Genomic DNA, 18,758 nt, shown 5'->3' on the forward strand with positions numbered 1-18,758 from the left:
GCCAATAATTCATTAGATTAAAAATCTTTAAGTGTTGTGAGCTAGGACTCCACACATTCAAAGTCACAGCCCTTTCTTGCAAAACATTCTTTCTTGACCAAAGCAATTTCCAGACACACAAACACCCAGAAGGGATCTCTTAGCCTGCATAGAGTGGTTCGTTGAAGCCAATCCAGTGTTGACCTCCAGGAATGCTCCTTATAAGCATGCCTGGGCCCCTTCCCTTTGGGAGGGGGCATCTGAAAGTGTGCACGTCCCCTCTCTGTGTGCCAGTCCTCTAATTGGGCTGCCCGTCTCTGCTGGTGACAACATCATGGGACCAGAGCCATGCCTTCCTTCTCTGTCTCTGAGAAGCTCCTCTGATCCAAGTCCCTTGCCACCAGCTGCACATCTTGGTCCTTCTGAGACTGCCTGCACACCTGGGAGGTCTGGCCTTGCGATAATCGGCTCTGCTGCTCTCATCTCAGAGTCTCATGATGGCCCACATTCCCAGCCCCCCTTATGTGCCTCTCCCCCTTCCTCTTCCAGTTCCCATTCTGAGAACAGGCAGCCACCCTTGAGCATGTGCATCTAAAGCAGCCTTCCTGCTCCCTCCCAACATTAAGGCTGCAATTCTGTACCCACCAGCCTGGGACCAAAAGCCCATTGAAGTCTGTTGGGCTTATTCCTGTGTATAGGATTGCACTGTAAACCTCTCTAAATCAGAGAGAACATTGCATACAGCCATATATCATCACTAAAGTTACTGTTACAAACCGTACTAAAATGAATGGAGTGTTGTACGTGTGTTTCTCTCATGCGTATATATAATAGATAAGTTTCTTCATTACATTACATGTAGCACTACATCCCAAATCCTATAAATCCAATTAGACAAGGAGAGGGATGATCTTCTTCCAACACGTAGCTATGAAATTGTACCTGTTCATAAATTAATCACCATATCTAAGTCTGGGTTTTTCCACACGTGCTTCCCAGTGTCTCAGACTCTGCATAGGATTTCTTGAATCTGATTTCTGTTTTTTAGTTCACTGTAGAACAGAACTGGGTGCCAGGTATGTGTCTATTTTAATTTAAAAATTAAATGTAATTATGTAAGAAAAGTGGACCTGTTGTTTAATACAGTTAGATAGCATCCCTCAGGCAAACAGTTTCCAAAGCAACTTACATCAGAACACAATAATTATAAAATCAATATAAAATCACACACCAACAAACATGGAAACACCAGCAATTAAAACAGCAGATTCCAGATTAAAACTTAGAACTTGTAAAGCCTGAGAAAATAACAGAGATTTCTGCCTGAGAATGTTGTAGAGAGCAGGAGTAAGTAGCAACCGAACAAATAGGGAACTTGAAATGTTGGCAAAGTGATCCTCTGTCGCTAGTAAAGAGGCACAGCTTTGCTTGTATTTAGACTTTATGGGTGGTTCTGTTTAAAAGGCTTCATTCACATTCCTGACTAGGATTGGCCAGCATAGCACTTAGTCTCCTGAAGTTAGTTCCCCGAAGGCCTGTGAAAAAATGCTCACTACCCCTTAGATCTCCTGCATTGTGTTCACAGGCAATTCCCTTGGCAGTCACCAGGCTCCCAGTGCCTCCTGGTTCTTACTTGATTTTTAAGAGTGTTTTTTTCTTTTTAATTTTAATAAAAATAACTGATTGATTGACATGCTGCCTTCAGTACCAGCATTATTCCCAAGAGCACTTCAACAGTTTGCTTGCTGCGAAAAGATTTTCGAGCAGAAAACTGGGGGTTAAAGGAGTGGATTTGTGTCTTGGAATTCAGACCCCATCACTGCCCTCTACTTAAAATTTTTGGGCAAGTTACTTTTTCTTTCGTCTCTTCAGCTTGTCTTCTGGACAATGGGTGACGTGGCACCTCCATGACAGTAACCATTTTGTGAAAGGGCACGGCCCCTTCCTGCACTGCCACATTGATCGTATGATCTACAAGCTGTATGTTTCCAGCAACACATTATTGTGCTTCCATTGCTGAGAATGCAGGCTTTCGCCTGTGGATACACCACTGGGGAGAAGCTTTGGATCCCCTGCAGCAGCTGTGCGTTTACAGGTTGATCCGCTTGCCCGCCACATCCTTCCAACCCAGTGTGTGGACATGCAAGGTTTTGCCTTGCTTTGTTGCCACTGACTCCTCCATCAGCAGCCCTCCCTGCACATGGTCACAGTAATGGGAGGACCGTGTACCCAGAATTTAGCATTCAGCCAATAGAGTGGAGCACCCCTTGTGAAATTCAAAAGCCTGCCAAGGCTCCCCCACATCAGTTTGTTGTGGCAAGCACATGCTAGCTTGGAATGATGGGAAATGTAGTCAATTGCATCTGGAGGGCCCCAGATTGGAGAAGTCTGGTTCAGAATCTTGCAGCAAGTGATTTTTCAGTGTTTATGTTTTCGTTTGCCTCTCAAGAAACCAGCCCATTGTCTCATCATGTGCAATTCTGAAAGGCAAAGGAAAAGCACACTGCTTCGTTCTAACATGTGCCTTCCTTTCCACGCATGTTAACATTTGAAATCAGTCTGCCACCTTGACTTTCCAAGGCATAGCACCAAGAAAATGGTGTATTTCCAGCTGTGATCCTTATCTAAGCGCATTGCACTGCAGTGAAGTTGGTGCAGTATGCAAGTCATTCATCTTTACCATCAAGCTTAAGCAGACAGTGGAGGTCTGTGGGCACTTAAGCCTAATCGCCCATTTCTGCACAGAGACATCCAGAGCACTGCGGTACTTGTGTCACATTGGAGCAGACACTCAGCAGAATGCAAAGTAGATTCTGACCATTTCCCAAAGTCCAGATTTCGGCAGACCACATCCTTCTGCTTTTGATTTAATAACAGCTATAAAGGTAATGAGTAAAAACAAATTTACTGTCATGTGAAGGCTTTAAAATACCAATTTTAATGGCCTAATTAGCTGTTGAATCAGCTATTTGCCTTCTGTGGCTATAGAGGCAGACCTGGAGTGCATGACATTTTGATTTGAGGATATTGTCGCCCCCTGTTAAAATCACTGTTGTGTTTGAGTCACTCACTAAATAATCCCCTTACTTATTTAAAAAGGTCAAACAATCTTCTAATAGTAGTGCCCAGATCCCACTGACCTGGGTGTAAGCCCCACTGAACTGTGCAGGACTTAAGTTTCAGTAGATACCTCAAAGCTATGCTCCTGTGAAGACTTATTTGAGAATAAGCTCAATTAAATTCATTAAGGCTTACTCTGAAGTAAACATGCATAGGTCCTGTGCTTCTAACTTTCTGAAAACAAAATTACTAACAAAAATAACAGTGCTTTAATTCCTCTTTAACTGGACTCCAAGCACAAGACAAAAATCAACTGGACTGTATAAATGGAACCATTTTTGTGAGGGTACGACCCTCAGATCATACCACTTTGGTAAGGACAGCTGTGTTTTTCAAAGCATTCCCATTGTAAGAACAAAAGAAAAGCCAGCTGGATTTGGATCAATGGTCCATCCAGTCCAGCACTCTGTTCACGCAGTGCCAAGCAGGATGGATACCAGCGTTCTCCCTTCCCAGGTTTCTCAGCAACTGCGGTACACAGGCTCATCAACTCTGATAATGTAGGTGGGCCAGAGAGAACAAGGCTGCTAGCCACTGATAGGCTTCTCTTCCATGAATTTGCCCAATTCTGTTTTAAATCATACAAATTAGTGACCCTCACTATTCCTGCAGCAGTGAACTCCACAGCTTAACTATACACTGTGTGAAGAAGTACTTTCTTTTTTCTATCCTCAATCTCCCATCAATCAGCTCCATGGGATGATCCTCAGTTCTAGCATTACGGGAGAGGAAGAAAAAATGTGTTCCTCTCTACTTTCTCCCCCCCCATGTGTAATCTCATGCACCTCTATCATGTCTCCCCTTACTTGCCTTTTTTCTAAGCTAATTCCAACCATCGACCCACATTTCGAGAAGCAACCATGTCCTTTCTTCATATTATACAAGACAGCCAAAGAAAGGGACAGGAGTGCCAACGATTACATATTAGTCACATAATAATTAAAGCAGAGACACTGGCCCTCCCCCTCCCCCTCCTTCCTACATTGCTGATTGTTCCCCCACCTCCCAAAAAAGCCTCAATTAAATGGAGAGCAGGTCATTTTTACTCGTACCTGCTGTATCTGCTTTTCCAAGCCAATGGGTGAGGGCTAAGCAAGCTGGGGCTGTAGTGAAGGTTTGTAAGGGAAGGGCATGGGAAGCTGAAAGAGCCTCAGCAAGGAAGTTCCACTCTTTCCCTTCATGTATTGATGAAAGAACAAGATGAAGAAAAAGCTTGCAAAGAATGAATGAAGAAAGAATCTTTACTGTATTGGTGACACTGTGAGTGGTAAGGTGGAACTACGGATGGGATTGCATATTATAGAAAAATATTCTTATTTATTTCATTTCTTTACCACCCCATAGCCAAATCTCTCAAGGCTGTTTACAGCAATCTATAAAAGAAAATAATAAAATACAATAAAAATATAAAAACAGAAACATTAAAAATTTTAAAACAGCTGAAAACAAACAATAACAAAGAATGATTTTGTAAAAACTACCTGGGATGGGTAATCCTCTCAAGTCCCTGGTGTCCACATAAGTCTTTAGAAGTCTCGGAATGACAGATGTCTTAACCTGTTGCTGAAAGGATGACAATTTGGTGCCAGGCGGGCCGCAATGGGGAGATTGTTCCACAGATGAGGGGCCACGGCAGAGAAAGTTCTGCCCCTTGTTGCCATCCTCTGAGTCTCCCTTGGAGTTGGCACTTGGAGGAAGGCCCCAGAGTTTGAGCATTAAGAGTTCAGCCCGAAAAGGTAAACCTCGCTGAGCTGTTCCTCGGGGCAGCCTCCTCTAAATGTGTTGCAAGTGGAAGACAGTGGGTACTTACTGGTGGTGGAAAGCAATTCTTGGTGGGGAGAGGTATCTTGGTGGTTTGTAACTGGAAGCCAGGGAAGGAAGGACTGAGAAAGGTGAGGGCTAAGAACCTGTTTTGTGAAGGCTTGGTCGAGGATGGAAAGCTAGGAGTCCTTTGTGGCGTGGAGGGGCTACTGAAGGTAGAGGTTCTCTCATTGCAACTTATTGGCAGTGGAATTGGGTCAGTGCTTGATTTCTAAAAAGAGCGGTGCAGGATCTTTAATCTGGGTAGGGGATACAACATGCCCCTGTGAACTTTGCTTCTTTCATTCCTACATGTGGGGAGGGAGAAGCTACAATGCTTCAGTAGCAGAGAGAATGCTTAAAGGTACTCAGTTTCTTCTTGGATTCACAGAGTGATCTTGAACTAGTCACCAAAGCCTTGGGGGCCTGTCAATGGGATTAAAATGTCTAAATAAGAAATGTCATTATTGGGACTTGGTGTTCTTCTGTAAAATGGCATCGTTATCCTCTAAATGAGATTTAAGTAATATAGTATATGCATATCTGTTTTAAATACTTGGTGTGCCACATCACGTTTGTTTTTGTACTGCTTTTGTCTTCTGGGACCATTTGATTGCATGCAGTCTTTGTAGCACTTTCTGGGCAGGATTGTTTGGGTCCCACCATAGTCCACCAGATTACACCATCTGGCTGTCAAACTCTCCTGTAACCCCATCCACTCATGTTCAAGAGCGAACAGTTTTCCATCTGTGAAGTGTCGGGATGTGTACATGTCTAAAAATGAGCTTTAAGATCTCCATGGGAGCAAACTATATTTTAAAGCATGTGTAATGTTTGGAGATGGCCATCCTCAAGGAATAACCTGTCAGTACAATTACTAGTAAATACAATAAGCAGGTTCTTCTAGTGCAGATTCACACCGTTGGTTTCACACAGACAAAGACAGACCTCATAATAGAAGGGTGGAAATTATCCTATATCCTGATGTTTCTATAAGCAATCAGCTGTCACCTGAAAGCAAGTGTGAACACTGATAAAACCCAGCTCCAGGAATCATGTAAGCCCATACCAACATTCTCAGTCTTGGCTCTTCCAAGTAGCAGTTACTTTTGCAAACATCTGAGCACCAGCTTTATGGAGAGCCCCTAAATTATGACCAAGGGAAATCTGGCTGAAGTACTTTGGTTCCACAAAATACTGTGTTAAATTCAGACTTAGAATTTAGCCAATGAAATCAACACATTGATGGATTTTGAAGGACCTACACCATGTATGCTTTGACTCAGCCCAATCTTCCATCAGAGATTTAATTGTAAATATATCCATATATTTTGTATAGGTATAACACTATATCACTCTTTATTTAAAGAATAGATATCATTATTTGATGTGCAAATATTAAGTAAATAAGCAATTTTGTTTTTGTTTTTCTCTTAATGCTTAATAGAGAAGAAAATCACGTTACTCAGACCTCGACTTTGAAGTAAGTATCCCTAATATTATTTCTACTTATTCAAATGATATTTCATTTAATGCAAGATGGATGTGGAGTGTTTCTTTTAATATATATTAAGCCAGCTTTAATATGAAATAGTACTATATTTTAATTGTGTGCTAAACGTTATATGGTGTGTGGTTTGCTAAATCTGTGCCTTTGAAAAGTCTTTTTGTATTAAATATGCTTTTTCCAGATGCTATATTAAACACGTTTTAGTGATTTTAACATTTTTGCAGCTCAACTTACTTAGTCCACTTATCCTCACTCTTAAGTTGCAGGAATCATTACCCTTACCACCTCCCAGTCCCAGTAGATTAAATTACTATACACTGTTCTGGGACTTCCTGCTTTCTTATGGCTCCTTCTGTGGCAATGGGTGGAGATATTAGTGTTCACTTAGAGATCCTGACCATTTAAAGATTTGCGCCTTGAGATAAAAGAAAGTTGACAGCCAGAAGTCAGGGCAACTAGCCAGGGCAGTTTAAAGCCAAGCATGTTGAGGTAGGCATTGTCAGCCAGGGTGAAGGCCAACTCCTATCATCCATTTTCCCATAGTTTTAGCAATCTGGTCTGAAGCTGGCATATCACAGGGCTCTCCAGAGAGGTCAGTAGCTATGTGGCTCTGCTCATGATAATATCCTAGTTTTTCTAGCATCTGGAACTCTAAAGGAATGTTGTGAATGTGTAGGGATATAATCACGCATGTGGTTGGTAGAGTTCAGACCTCCGAGTGAATTAGACAATGAAGTATGGAGATAATATGAACATACGAGGTTGGTCCAGCTAACCCAGTTCCTTGACTAGGAATGAGTGAATGTTGTGTTCATTTCATTTTTATAAGAACTTACTTAATTTGCAAAGTTTTCATCAGTTTGGATAGAAAGAACTTGAGCTTTAAAATATTCTAAAGTGCTAAACTGATCAGTTCATCCACTTGGGTGAAGAGCTTTAAGCACTTAGCTCTGAAAAGTCTGCATCTGGATCCCTGTGTGTTCAGAACTGTGCATGGTGCTGGGTTGGGGTTGATGAACTGGCCCTTTTCTTTTCTGAAAGGCCATTCTTCTTTAAGATCCACATAATGGGCAGGTACTTTAGGGGTCACTCCATCCTGGGAATAGCTGTACCCATTGAATTTGGCTAATGTAGAGTGTTGAGAATGTTGCTGAGTCTGCTTCTGATGAGAACTTACTAGCCTTCAAATTTCTTCATGAGCAGAATGGAAAGAAACTTAAAATGTTTAAAATTCAAATCTGGGAGAAAGCAAAATTGGTGAATTAATTCATACCAACCTAACTCTATTAATTCTCTGGTTTTGGCTTCTGTGCAATTTACATAAATCCTAAGAATTATTTTAAAGTTATATAGAGATGTGAGTTAGCATATACAGATTGTATGCAGATTTGTATCCCATGAACCTGAGCCCCATATCTTTGAAGTATCCCCCAACACCCCTGGCAAGCAGACAATGTGCACTCATTCTAAGCTCTTGTGGCCTTTCTCCACAATCTGTGTCCTAGCTTTTTTAAACAATTGGGTTTGGGCAGCCATTTCCAAGTGTGCACTGAGATTTATATCCAAAAGTGGATGCAGGTGATTGGTTCATTTGTTTTATTTTTAGCTTCAGTGATAGTGATGCTTTAGTCTGAAACTCAATTATTCACCATGAAGATGGGGCGGGAAAACTGTGAGATTCATGAAATGCATAGGAGTAGCACCTTCCTCCCCAACCCACTCCTTGAAAGTAATTGCCACTGGCTTCTGGGGATGTTCCTCCAAAGCGATATGTTCCAAATTGGAGGAGTGCCTGTGCCTTCTCAGACCAGAACATCCCTTGACTGTTGAGTGGAATATTAATGATTTGTGGAATCTTGGTTTATGCATAAGCTTCCTGTTCATGTGAGTTAACTCTCTGATATAATTAATAATGTGTTCCTCTTGTGAAGCCGAAGCCTCACCATGTTTGCTTAGCCAATATACACATAGGACACTTTATCATCATTTGAGAAGCATGCACTAATTATAATTTGAAAAAGCATTCATATTAATGTGAATGGACCCAGAGCAGTAGACAGCACAATGGATGCTGCAAACATACTTCTTTGCATTGGAGAAAAGAAACTGGTTTACCATTATCACTCAGCTCATTAAAAAAAAGTTATGTTAAAAAGCAGTGCCACTGTTTTGTAAACTGTTTCTTAAAAATACCTCAAATCTAAACACTGTCAAGTCTACTATTATTTAGAGGGTATTATTAAGCTGAGGAATTAAGCTCATTTGTATATAAACCATGGCACATATACAAAATAATGATTGTCAAATGATTGTTTTTTATTACCACGTAAATCTACCAGTGATTTCAAGTAAGCATACATCAGGTCTTGATTTAAGTATGCACCACTAGCCAAAAGTCACAAATATTTCTGTGCAGTGAAGAGAGTGGGTAGTAAGAGGAGGGAGCAGGCATCTGGTATCTGCTCTGTAGCCAGCACAGAAACCAAGGGTTGAATCCAGAAGTGGTGTTCCATCAGCAGAAGCAATGGGACTTCCTTGCCCTTCCCTCCTCCTGAAGCCTCCTGTATGCTTTCCAAATCCGCTAAATCTGCTCTGGGGAATCTCCCCCAAGAGGGCTGTCAGAGGAGAGAGGCCTGCTTCACCATGCACAGCACAGAAATGCAGCCATTCCTGGAAGGACAATCCATCCCTCCTCTGCCAGCGATGAGAACACAAGTGACAGGAATAATAGTGATAATAGTAATAGAAAGAAGAGGAGGAGGAAGAGGAGGAGGAAGAATAAATATGCAGGCACATGATTTTTGTGCGCTTACCAGTGACATCCCTTTTACAGCAATGGACCACCATTTCTTTTTACTTAAAACAGTATTATTGTACCACGTGTGGTCAGTACTAGACAGCATGAAGCTTAAGAATGTTTCACCAGTTGGATTCTGAACTGATACCCCACCATGAAAAACATTAAGTCGAATCGGCCAGCTAGACTGTACCCCAAGGAAAGTTCTACTCAGCACGTTCTTGCTAGCATGCAGAGGGGGAGTGTCAGCTTTTGCCAATTTGCCTGTCCCAGTGCAGCCACCAGTGCCACCACCTCCCACTTTTTCAGATAATGATGTAGCCATGATCCTTTCGTAACTCTAATTTGCCCTGTTTGCAAGTGCAACCATGAATGGGCACACAGTTTTCAGAAAACAAGCCTGGCCATTCCCTAGCTTGCACTGACATTCACAAATGCATCCTTTGGAAACATGAACAATTTCCATGCTTCAGTCTAAAGGGGGAGGTACACATCTGGGTGCGCAGTATCAAAAGGGCACACCCAGAGGCACACTTTTGCATTCCAACTACAAGAAAAATGTGTGCAATCAAAAATGGGGCCCAGCCAGCCCGAGCTTCACAGTGGAACTTGAAGACCTCAGTAAGACTGAGCATCACCCGCTCTCCCACCCCTATTCCAGAAGCTTTCCCCACTCGCCAGAGCCTTTGGGAGACCTAAGTTGGGGCCACCAGAGGAGAGGGATTAGCAAAGATTGTCTTGTCCTGTAGAAAAGCTCCACTGGCTGAAAATTCTCCAACTGATAGAAGGTCCTTTCCCTCCACAGGAGCCTTTTTAGCCAGATCCACCCCAATGCCTGGCCGCCATCCACGTCAGGAGGCACCGGTGCCCTTGTAGGATCAGGCATTATGTAACAAGCCACTGAACTGTTGCAGAGAAAGCAAAGCCAGCTGCTTAAGGATATGTGAATACCTAGGAGCTCTCAGGTTAGATCAAGAACAGAAGAATCCATGCTCAGTGGTTAAAGGTTTAGCCTGGCAATGAAAAGACCTTCCAGCTGCCTCAAAACTTTGATTAGGAAAGTACTTAGCCGGCTGCTGTTGTCAGCTACCGTGTATGTGGAACTGTTGTTGGGAAGCTGCATCAGAAGCACAAGCAACCTGTTAAATGGGAGGTGCCTTTCCAAGGGCCTACTTTCCACATACATCTCATGTACGTTTCACCTTTCACCCAGTTGCAATCTCCCCTGACCTGATGCTCTCCAGATACAGCTCCCATCAGCCTGAGCCAGCCTGGCCAATTGTCAAGGATAATGATAGCAGGTTGAGTTAGAGGGTGCTAACTTTAGTGCAATTCTGCCTTTTAATTTAATTTAATTTAATTTAATTTAATTTAATTTAATTTAATTTGGTCCATATTTTTAGGGGCTAGTCCTCCCAGGACCATTAGCCCTGTGCAGGCCATTCAGGAGCTCTTAGCAGGGAGTGGGAAGAGATCGTTCCATTATACCTCTGGCCTTGCCTCCTGATCCCGGCATCTGGCCAGGCATAACGGCAGGGTGCCATGCTGGAGGGAGCCGAAGCGCAGCACCCTCACTTCGCACGGCACAGTCCATCAGCACATCGAAGCTGCTTCCTTCCCGCCTCCAAGTGTTTCTCTCTGCAGAATGATCATTTGCACTGAGCAATGGTAGCCACTGTAAGGAAAGAACAGTTGCAAGTACCATTTGGAGCATTTCAGATTCTGAAGTCACTGGCCCCCATTGCTATACTTGTTTTTCCTCTACCTAAAGAAAAATAAAATTTAAAAAAGCATCCACTTAACTATATGAAATTGCATACCAAGTAGGAAGACGGTGACGCATTAACATCCAAATCAAGCTACCAGAAGGCAATTATTTTTTCTTAAAGTATATAAGGATAAATTATATACTCACAGCACTGAGTAAATCTTGTGAGTCATACTGTGCCATTTGGAAGGTCAGACATTCAATGTGGTTCTCTTCCTTAATTTTTTCCTCTGTGGCAACTGATCTGAAGACATCCTTCCTATTGCTAGGGGAGCAGATTTCAGCATTTGATAATAAATATGGATGATATCGGGCACATCCAAAACACAGTGTTCTCCGTTATCTGTGCATCCTGTTACTTCTCTTCCTTTGTCTGAAAAAGTGTATATAAAGAGAGGCATATTTTGCCAGGTGCATCCACTGCTGCTTTGCCAGTTTACCCCTTTGGGAACTTTTGTTCGACAAATGCCACCAGCTGGCAAGCAGACTTTATTTGACCAGTTGGGTACACATATATACTGGCCTTGAGATCCTGAGTAATGTTTAGCCTAAGGAAGTTCATGGAAGGCAGGGAAAGGCCTCTTCTCTTCCCTTTCCTCTTCTGTGGTCTCCCACCACCCCTGAAAAGCTTCCCTGGAGAATGAGAACTTTCTCTTGAGCAATATGAGGTGAAGCATATTAGGGTTGGGGGAAATAGCCCAAATTAGAATTGGATCCCTTGGGACCCAAGCTTTTCTACACAAACCATTCATCATGTGCTTGTGATTCCTTACTCATATTTGTTTATGGTTTCTTAAGCTGATGTCCTCATGACCCTCCAGTGTTGCTTCTAATTTTTAAGAGCATTTCCCATGGAGTTTTTATTGCTGGGAAAATGGTGTATTATTTCTGAAAGCAAAAAATCTACTTGTGCATCTGTGCTAGTCTTCTATAGCACAGTGCAAGCTATAGCAGGGAAGGATAACCAAACATCAATGCAGCAATTAATAGGCTTGTGCAGAAAAGTTCTTAGATAAGTTAATTTAAGTTCACAGGAAGAAATCTTCCCACCCTGTACTACACACTTCAGATCTGATGCACATACCGCATTTCTATCACAAATATAATCCATTTGCTTTGTTCCAGCATCTTGTTCTTTTTACTTGCATTCTTGCTAGGTTCTGTTTTAAAGTTCCTTTCCTATAATAGGGCTCCTTTAGGCAGTTATCCTTTTGAAGGTGGAACCAGTCTTTTGAAATATCTGTGGGTGCATAGGGCTTCATTTGCTACCTAGCATCAGCAACAGTAAGATTAATATCATGTAAATCTGCAGAAAGTCGCTTATGCAAGACCTCCTTCATAAATCTAGGTCAGCTATCTCTTAGGCGAATTATGCTTTGCAAGAAGGAACTCACTGGAACCTGCAGGACTGTTTCCTGTTCTCTCTCCACAATACTTGTGAAGTTAATTGGTTTATAATTGATCTTTATGTTCCTTTGCACATATGGCTAGTCATGTCGCCACTTCTTTTGGTATCAGAAATCTAATCTAATCTAATCCTAGAATACATCTTGCTTTAATAAGAATAGCATCCTGCTGGGCCTTCCCAGAAGGACTGGCTGTGAAAAAACACAAAATTATTTCATCTGTTGAATGGCATTTTTAGGAACTGACCAATTGCCAAATACAACCATTTTAGTTTTAGCATAGACTCCAACAGTATCTTTCAGCTAGCACAAATGGCATTGCAGTAATGGAAACCATTCAATTAAAGTTACATTTGCACAAGTGTAGTTGTTGTGCAAACAGTTGTACATTATATTTGTGCAAACTATTATGCAACTGACTACACATAATTCTGCAACTGTTTGCATAAATGGCTTGTGCAATGGAAAGATTCAGCAGGGGTTCACTAGCAGTGTTGTGGAAGGACACACTTGGATACTGCCCATAGTAAAGTTAATGCTAACATGTTTCCTTTGACAAAATGTACAACTAAAAGAATACCGAACTTTTTATCTTCCATGGCAGAAAGATATGTACGTGTATACATTTCATGTATCACTAGTGGAAATACTCTCACAGTTCAGTACCTTGAGGTCCAATAACAGTATTCCACAGCAGACTTTACTTTCTGCCAACAACATACAGACCAGTGTCACTCAAGGATGCCGTGTGGCAGTGTGCCTTACGTGTGGTCCTTCCCAGAGTCATTGGCCATTAACCAGTCCTGATCCTGTCTGGAGCTTAACCGGTGGGTGCTGTCACACAAGGACTCCTTAATGCTAGGCATCCTGTTCCACAATCAGCTGGAAATGGAGTCCAGAAAAGCCTCCACAGCGTACCTAATGTAGCATTAGTTTCCCTACTGAATTTTGTACAGCTGGTCCACATGGCAAATGCAAAAACTGGCCACTGCTGAAAAGGATGGATTTAAGGTCTCACTTTCCAAGTGACTTGAATTGTGAGGCCTGCAGATGTGTTCTAGCCCACCAACAGAGATTGCAGCAAAACGGCTGTGCATTCAGGAAGCTGGATAAATGCCCTCCAATCTCAGGGGTGTCAAGCTCCCTCTCTCTGCTCTTCAGGGAACGGGGTTCTGCCCAGGCACTGACTTGAGTCCCCCTCTTCACCTCATCTCACCCATGCTGTGCTGCCTAGCTCTTCCCTTCCCACCATCTATTAGTCCTAGACCAAAAACTGTGGAAATTCCAGCTGCTCAAGGATGACCATATACCCACCAAAAAGGATGGATGCATCCAAAAAGAATGCACACATGACGCTGCTGCATGTGTACAGAGGCATTTGGAAATGGTTGCTTTGGCTGAAAGAGAAGTGCGATACGTCTCACCATGTATTGTGCTAATCAGGAATGTGACCTGTATCCCTTGCTTACTGTCCACTTTGTTGCTGGGCCACTTCAAGATGTTGGTATTCTCCTTCCACGTGGTTATTTATTCTTACATTAAGGCATCCTTCAGATAAAGGACACTCCAAAATAGAGAACAGTCTTCAGTAAAGACGGACACAAGGTTACCTACCTATTCTCTGCCCCAAAGAAGAGCACCAGACTCGGAGAAAGCCAAACTCCGTTGCTTCATGGGCTACTCTTGACAAGGCCATGGATCAACAGGTTTCCTACTGGAGTGCAATTGCTTTAAAGGTGTTGAGAGGATCATGCTGGTCACGTTGCCTGCATTTCTGAAGCAGACGTTCTTGTCCTAAAATTAGCCTAATGGCCAGTGAAAATGAGCAAACTGCTTTCCTTATTGTTTAAGTCTCACAGATGATGGAAGAATTAACTAGCAAGGAATACTGCTTTCTCTCTCTATTAGTTTGTCCCAGTTCTTTTAATGAATATATTTTTAATCATTGGGGAAAACAAGGAGTGGGTCTCTCTTGCACGGCAGCTGCACTGCTGTCACAGCTATTCCTTCCTTCCTCCTACGAGCAATTGTTGCAACCTTTCTACTCCGAGTTCAGCACCCTCTCAATATATTGGGGCTTACTGCCACATAAATGTGCATGGGGCTGCATTTTCCATTTATGCATGAATTCCTAGAATCAGGGTAAGTTCTGGTGCTGGGAGAAGGTAACCTGCAGGATCCTCCTGAGACAAGAAGAATGTCTGAATCTGCCCTAGCAATCACACCATCATTTTAAAATCCTTTTGTTAATGCTCTTGTGCATTAGAACAAAGTGTTTGTTTATGCCTGCCTGCCTGCCTGCCTGCCTGAAGAAATAAGCCATCCAAAGGGTCCTTAACTAAGCCTTCTCTCAGCAACACCCTAGTAAATTTCTGCTAAATAGTAGTAGTAAAATCTAGTTTTAGATGTTTGCTGAGATTATCTGTCATTCTGTCTGAGGTGGAATAATGTTTATTTTGTCTAGAACACCCATGCATCAGTGAACATAATGTTACTAAGGATGCTTAGAAAACTATCGCATTACTTGCTTTATGAGTTTGTACTTGCATAGTAATATGAGCTATTCTGTTCATGATTTGCTGGCTGGCTACATTCCTGCACAAAAAAGGCACATTTAGGTGCTTGTTGTTTGGAGTGCTAGAACAAAATAGCGAGTAAAAATTCTCACTCTTCCAAGAGAACTCTCCTTGTACCAGGCCTGGGAATTGATGTGGCTCCTCAAAAATGTGACCAATTTTATGTGCTACACATAACTAGAAATGAAAACAAACCTGAGAAATGTACAGCTCCAATCCTAAACTCCTTTGCTAGGAAATAAGTCCCATTGGGCACCCTCGGAAAGTGTAGCAATGGTCTTATGCAAGCTTACCTGCTACCAAGGCCTGGTGAACTCGGTGGGATTTATTAAGAGTCAACTGCAGTGTAAATGAGCTGCTGTGGCATCTCAGCTACAGGTGAGGAGTCAGAGCGGTGTATTGGTGAGGCTGCTGCTGGACTCGGACTTGGGAGGCCCAGGTTTAGTTTCCATTCAACCATGCGCTCCGCTTGGCCCAATTACCTTCTCGGAATCTAACCGTAGGATTGGCATGAGAATAAAATCGGGCGGGGAGAGAGGGTTCACATACATCACTTTGCACTCTTTTGCAGAAAGTTGGAATGTAAGAAATAAAAACAATAATAATTTGGATTTGGATCACAAAAACACCTCCGGATGTTGCATTCCAGACAGATGTTGCTCTAGTTAAGATGGAATGCTGTGCATTTTCAGAGAGAGAAAAGCCCTCCAGCTCCCAGCATGGCTGTCCTGGGAATGCTGGGATCTATGAACCTTTTTCTCTTAAACCATTAGAAATCGCTGCCAGGTATTTCATGTATTTAAAAATTGTTTTGGATGGACAAGCAGTGCGACTCTCCCTTGTGGCAGCTGCTGTGTTCGTAACAGGTCTGCACTAACACAAGAGCTACTAGTTTTGGAGATTCAGCGCTGGGAGGGAGAAAGGGCAACACTTCCTGGCTAGGAAAAAGAGCATTGCAAAGCTTAAATGGGCACCAGGCAATTCCTTTCCATTTCTTGTGTCTATGGGAGAGAGACAGTCCAGCCAAATTTAATTTGCTTTATTAAGTTGGAGGCAATAATGGGTCTTTAAAAACTATTCCATGATTCATTATAAAGTATTAAGCAATTATATTCCACTTTGCAGAAGGTCATGCATACGAGGAAGAGGCACATGGAACTGTTTCAGGAACTAAATCAGAAATTTCAGACACTAGACAGATTTCGAGATGTACCAAAATCAGGCAGTATGGTAAGTATGTTATTGATATTTGCCATTTTATTATGTATTTTTAAATTTGTTAATATCTCATATTGGAGAGTTATTGAGACAATAGTGATTTTTAACACTAGACCTTCTGAAAATATTTTTCTTTTTTACTGAGAAATACCCAAGAAGTGGGAAATAAAGTTGAGTCACTAGAACAATGAGGTTGCATGTTGAAAATAGCTAAAATCCCTTGCTCAGCTATAAATTGAACTGGATAAATTTGGGCAAGTCATTATGTCAACTTTTACCCACTTCTGGGTTCATTGTATAGGTAAAATCCATTGCTATCTGTGTTCTGGAAACATCTGGACTTGACCAGAAAAAGGCAATTTAGAGTCAGTTACTTCAAAATGTAATGGCCAGACTATTGATTAGGACCAGTCAGCTGGACTATATCTCAACAGCAATGGAAAAATTCACTGGTTTCCAACAGTTTCCAAGTACGAGTCACAGTCCTGGTACTTTCCTTTTAAAGCCCCGTGTGGCTTAATTCACAACAGCTAGAAGAAATGCTTGCTCCCAGATGGAGACAATTTGCCTATGCCTTAATATGATGTTTCGAACTTATGAGTTACTTAACCTATGATTTTAGGGGAAATGTAGGGTGCAAAAGCCAGTTCCAGTTCAAATAAACAACCTGTGAATTCACCATTCCTAGGTCATTAGCTTGATATCCAGACTTGGATACTTGGGATTCTTTATGGGCTAAACAATGTACTATTAACCCAACAACAAATTGTGGGTGCAAACTGTGACTTAATTAATCCACAATGTCTACAGTTTGTCGCTATGATTTGCAAACCAGGTCATTTTTCTTTTATTTGGTGCAAGAACCTTCCTATAGCATTTCATGCTTCCATTGTCACCAAAGGGGTTTTTAGCAAACTTCCATTCTTCTTGCAAGCTGTATTTGTGCTGCCATGATAAGTAATTTCAATATATCTGAGGTTGGATTCAGCACTGGCATTGTATATAAGGAAGGATACAGTTTGTGAAATGGGTCTCCCACATCTTCTGCAGCTCCCCTGCACCATGAGCCTTCTAAATCTCCTTGGAAGGGTTGGGAGACACCCCCCACTGAAGAAGATCTGGTGGGCTCATGGGGGGTGAGGAAAAAGGAACATGAAAGCCCTGTTCTACAAACGGCATCCTTCCACTTGTGCAATGGCAATGCTGGAATCGAATCCCTGGTGAGCACATTAAGGCCATGTAATGACCATTTTGGATCTGGTGACCAGGTTTTGCTGTCTAAAAGATTTTGCATACTCTCTAGCAATTCTGAAGAGGAATTATGGGAGCAAGCTAATTTGATTTCTAAAAAAAAAATCTCTGGAAGATTAAACATCAATATAATACCCCTGTCTCTTCATAAGATGAACCAAGGCAATGAAAAATAGAATAAATTTTATGCTTAACAGGAACTGAGCTTTGAATGAATCTCCATTTCAAGGGAAAATATCCTATCACTGTTGGGCAGCCACCAAAGCACCCGGCCATTATTTCCTCTCATCCTGCAGCCTTGGCACACAGATGCAATGAGTAAAACAGGTGCCCTTCATTGATTATGGAGCCTGTGATAAGACTTTGGAAAGAGAACAATCCCTCATAGTCTGAAGGGCTCCAGATGTCGAAAGAGAGGCTTCTCGTGCAGGAGATGAGTCCGGGGTTCTTCGGCACTCATTAGATGCATTGGGCATTCCGCTGCTATGGCGACTCTGAGAGGGGACTTTCTGGCACTTTTGCCCGTAAAGCCTTTTGTTAGCCAAAGCAATGCCTCGCTCTGAAGTGGTGACCAGGCTGTAAAGCATGGAGTTCATGCAGTTGGCAGGAAGCGCCTGGCCGCTTCTTGTCCATTGTTCCTGCCTACACTTCTAGGTCATTGCAACTAAATAAACAGCTGTCCGTGATGGTCAGTGAACCCTTTGCCTTACTCTTTTTCAAACCTGTTACTAGGATTTTGTTGGTATGTTGGTAAGTCTTTCAGTGTACTGATCACTCACAGAAAGAGATTGGAACACAGACTTTGAATATCAGCCAGCCTGCTTTTCTTCAAAGCCCTCGTCTTCAATGAGCCAAACTGCAAAACAGATTAAGCGTTTTTCTTTGTTTTGTTCCCTCCTCTCCTCCCCGCACCTCATTTTCACAGGAAAATCCTACAGCGGTCAGTAAAGCTCCCTGGGACAGTTTCAAAAACACAAGTGAATACCCACACTATACCACAATAAATGTATTAGATTCAGAGGCAAAAGATGCTTTAGAACTAAGACCAGCAGAATGGGAGAAATGTCTGAACTTGCCTCTAGACGTACAAGAAGGTGATTTTCAAACGGAGGTTTAATGAAAGGCGAAAGAGACTGCAGCAAAAGCAAAATATAGAACCATTTTGTTTGCACTGACACTCCAGAGACTTGGGAAGCCTGACATGCCCTACTGGAACATTGTGAAGAAGGCGTGTCAGCGCTTTCACGTGCCAAACGTCAGTGGTTTCTTTTCGTACAATATAATCCCACTAGCCCAACTAGTGGAGAGCCCAGGTGTACAATTCTTACCATCG

The 18,758-nt window shown here is 42.3% G+C and overlaps 1 protein-coding gene across 1 annotated transcript in view; it reads left to right on the top strand.

Moving 5' to 3' along the window:
• ADGRB3 (adhesion G protein-coupled receptor B3) overlaps window positions 1-18,542 on the top strand; it is a 499,090-nt gene extending 480,548 nt beyond the window's left edge. Inside the window, exons 28-30 of the mRNA XM_044421464.1 lie at window positions 6,347-6,382; window positions 16,082-16,186; window positions 18,351-18,542. Of these exons, the coding sequence (XP_044277399.1) occupies window positions 6,347-6,382; window positions 16,082-16,186; window positions 18,351-18,542 (333 nt within the window). The remainder of the gene's footprint in view (window positions 1-6,346; window positions 6,383-16,081; window positions 16,187-18,350) is intronic.
• The last annotated feature ends 216 nt before the right edge of the window (window positions 18,543-18,758 follow it).

The sequence above is a fragment of the Varanus komodoensis genome, unplaced genomic scaffold, assembly GCF_004798865.1.
Source record: "Varanus komodoensis strain SLA01 unplaced genomic scaffold, ASM479886v1 scaffold12, whole genome shotgun sequence".
NCBI lineage: Eukaryota > Metazoa > Chordata > Lepidosauria > Squamata > Varanidae > Varanus > Varanus komodoensis.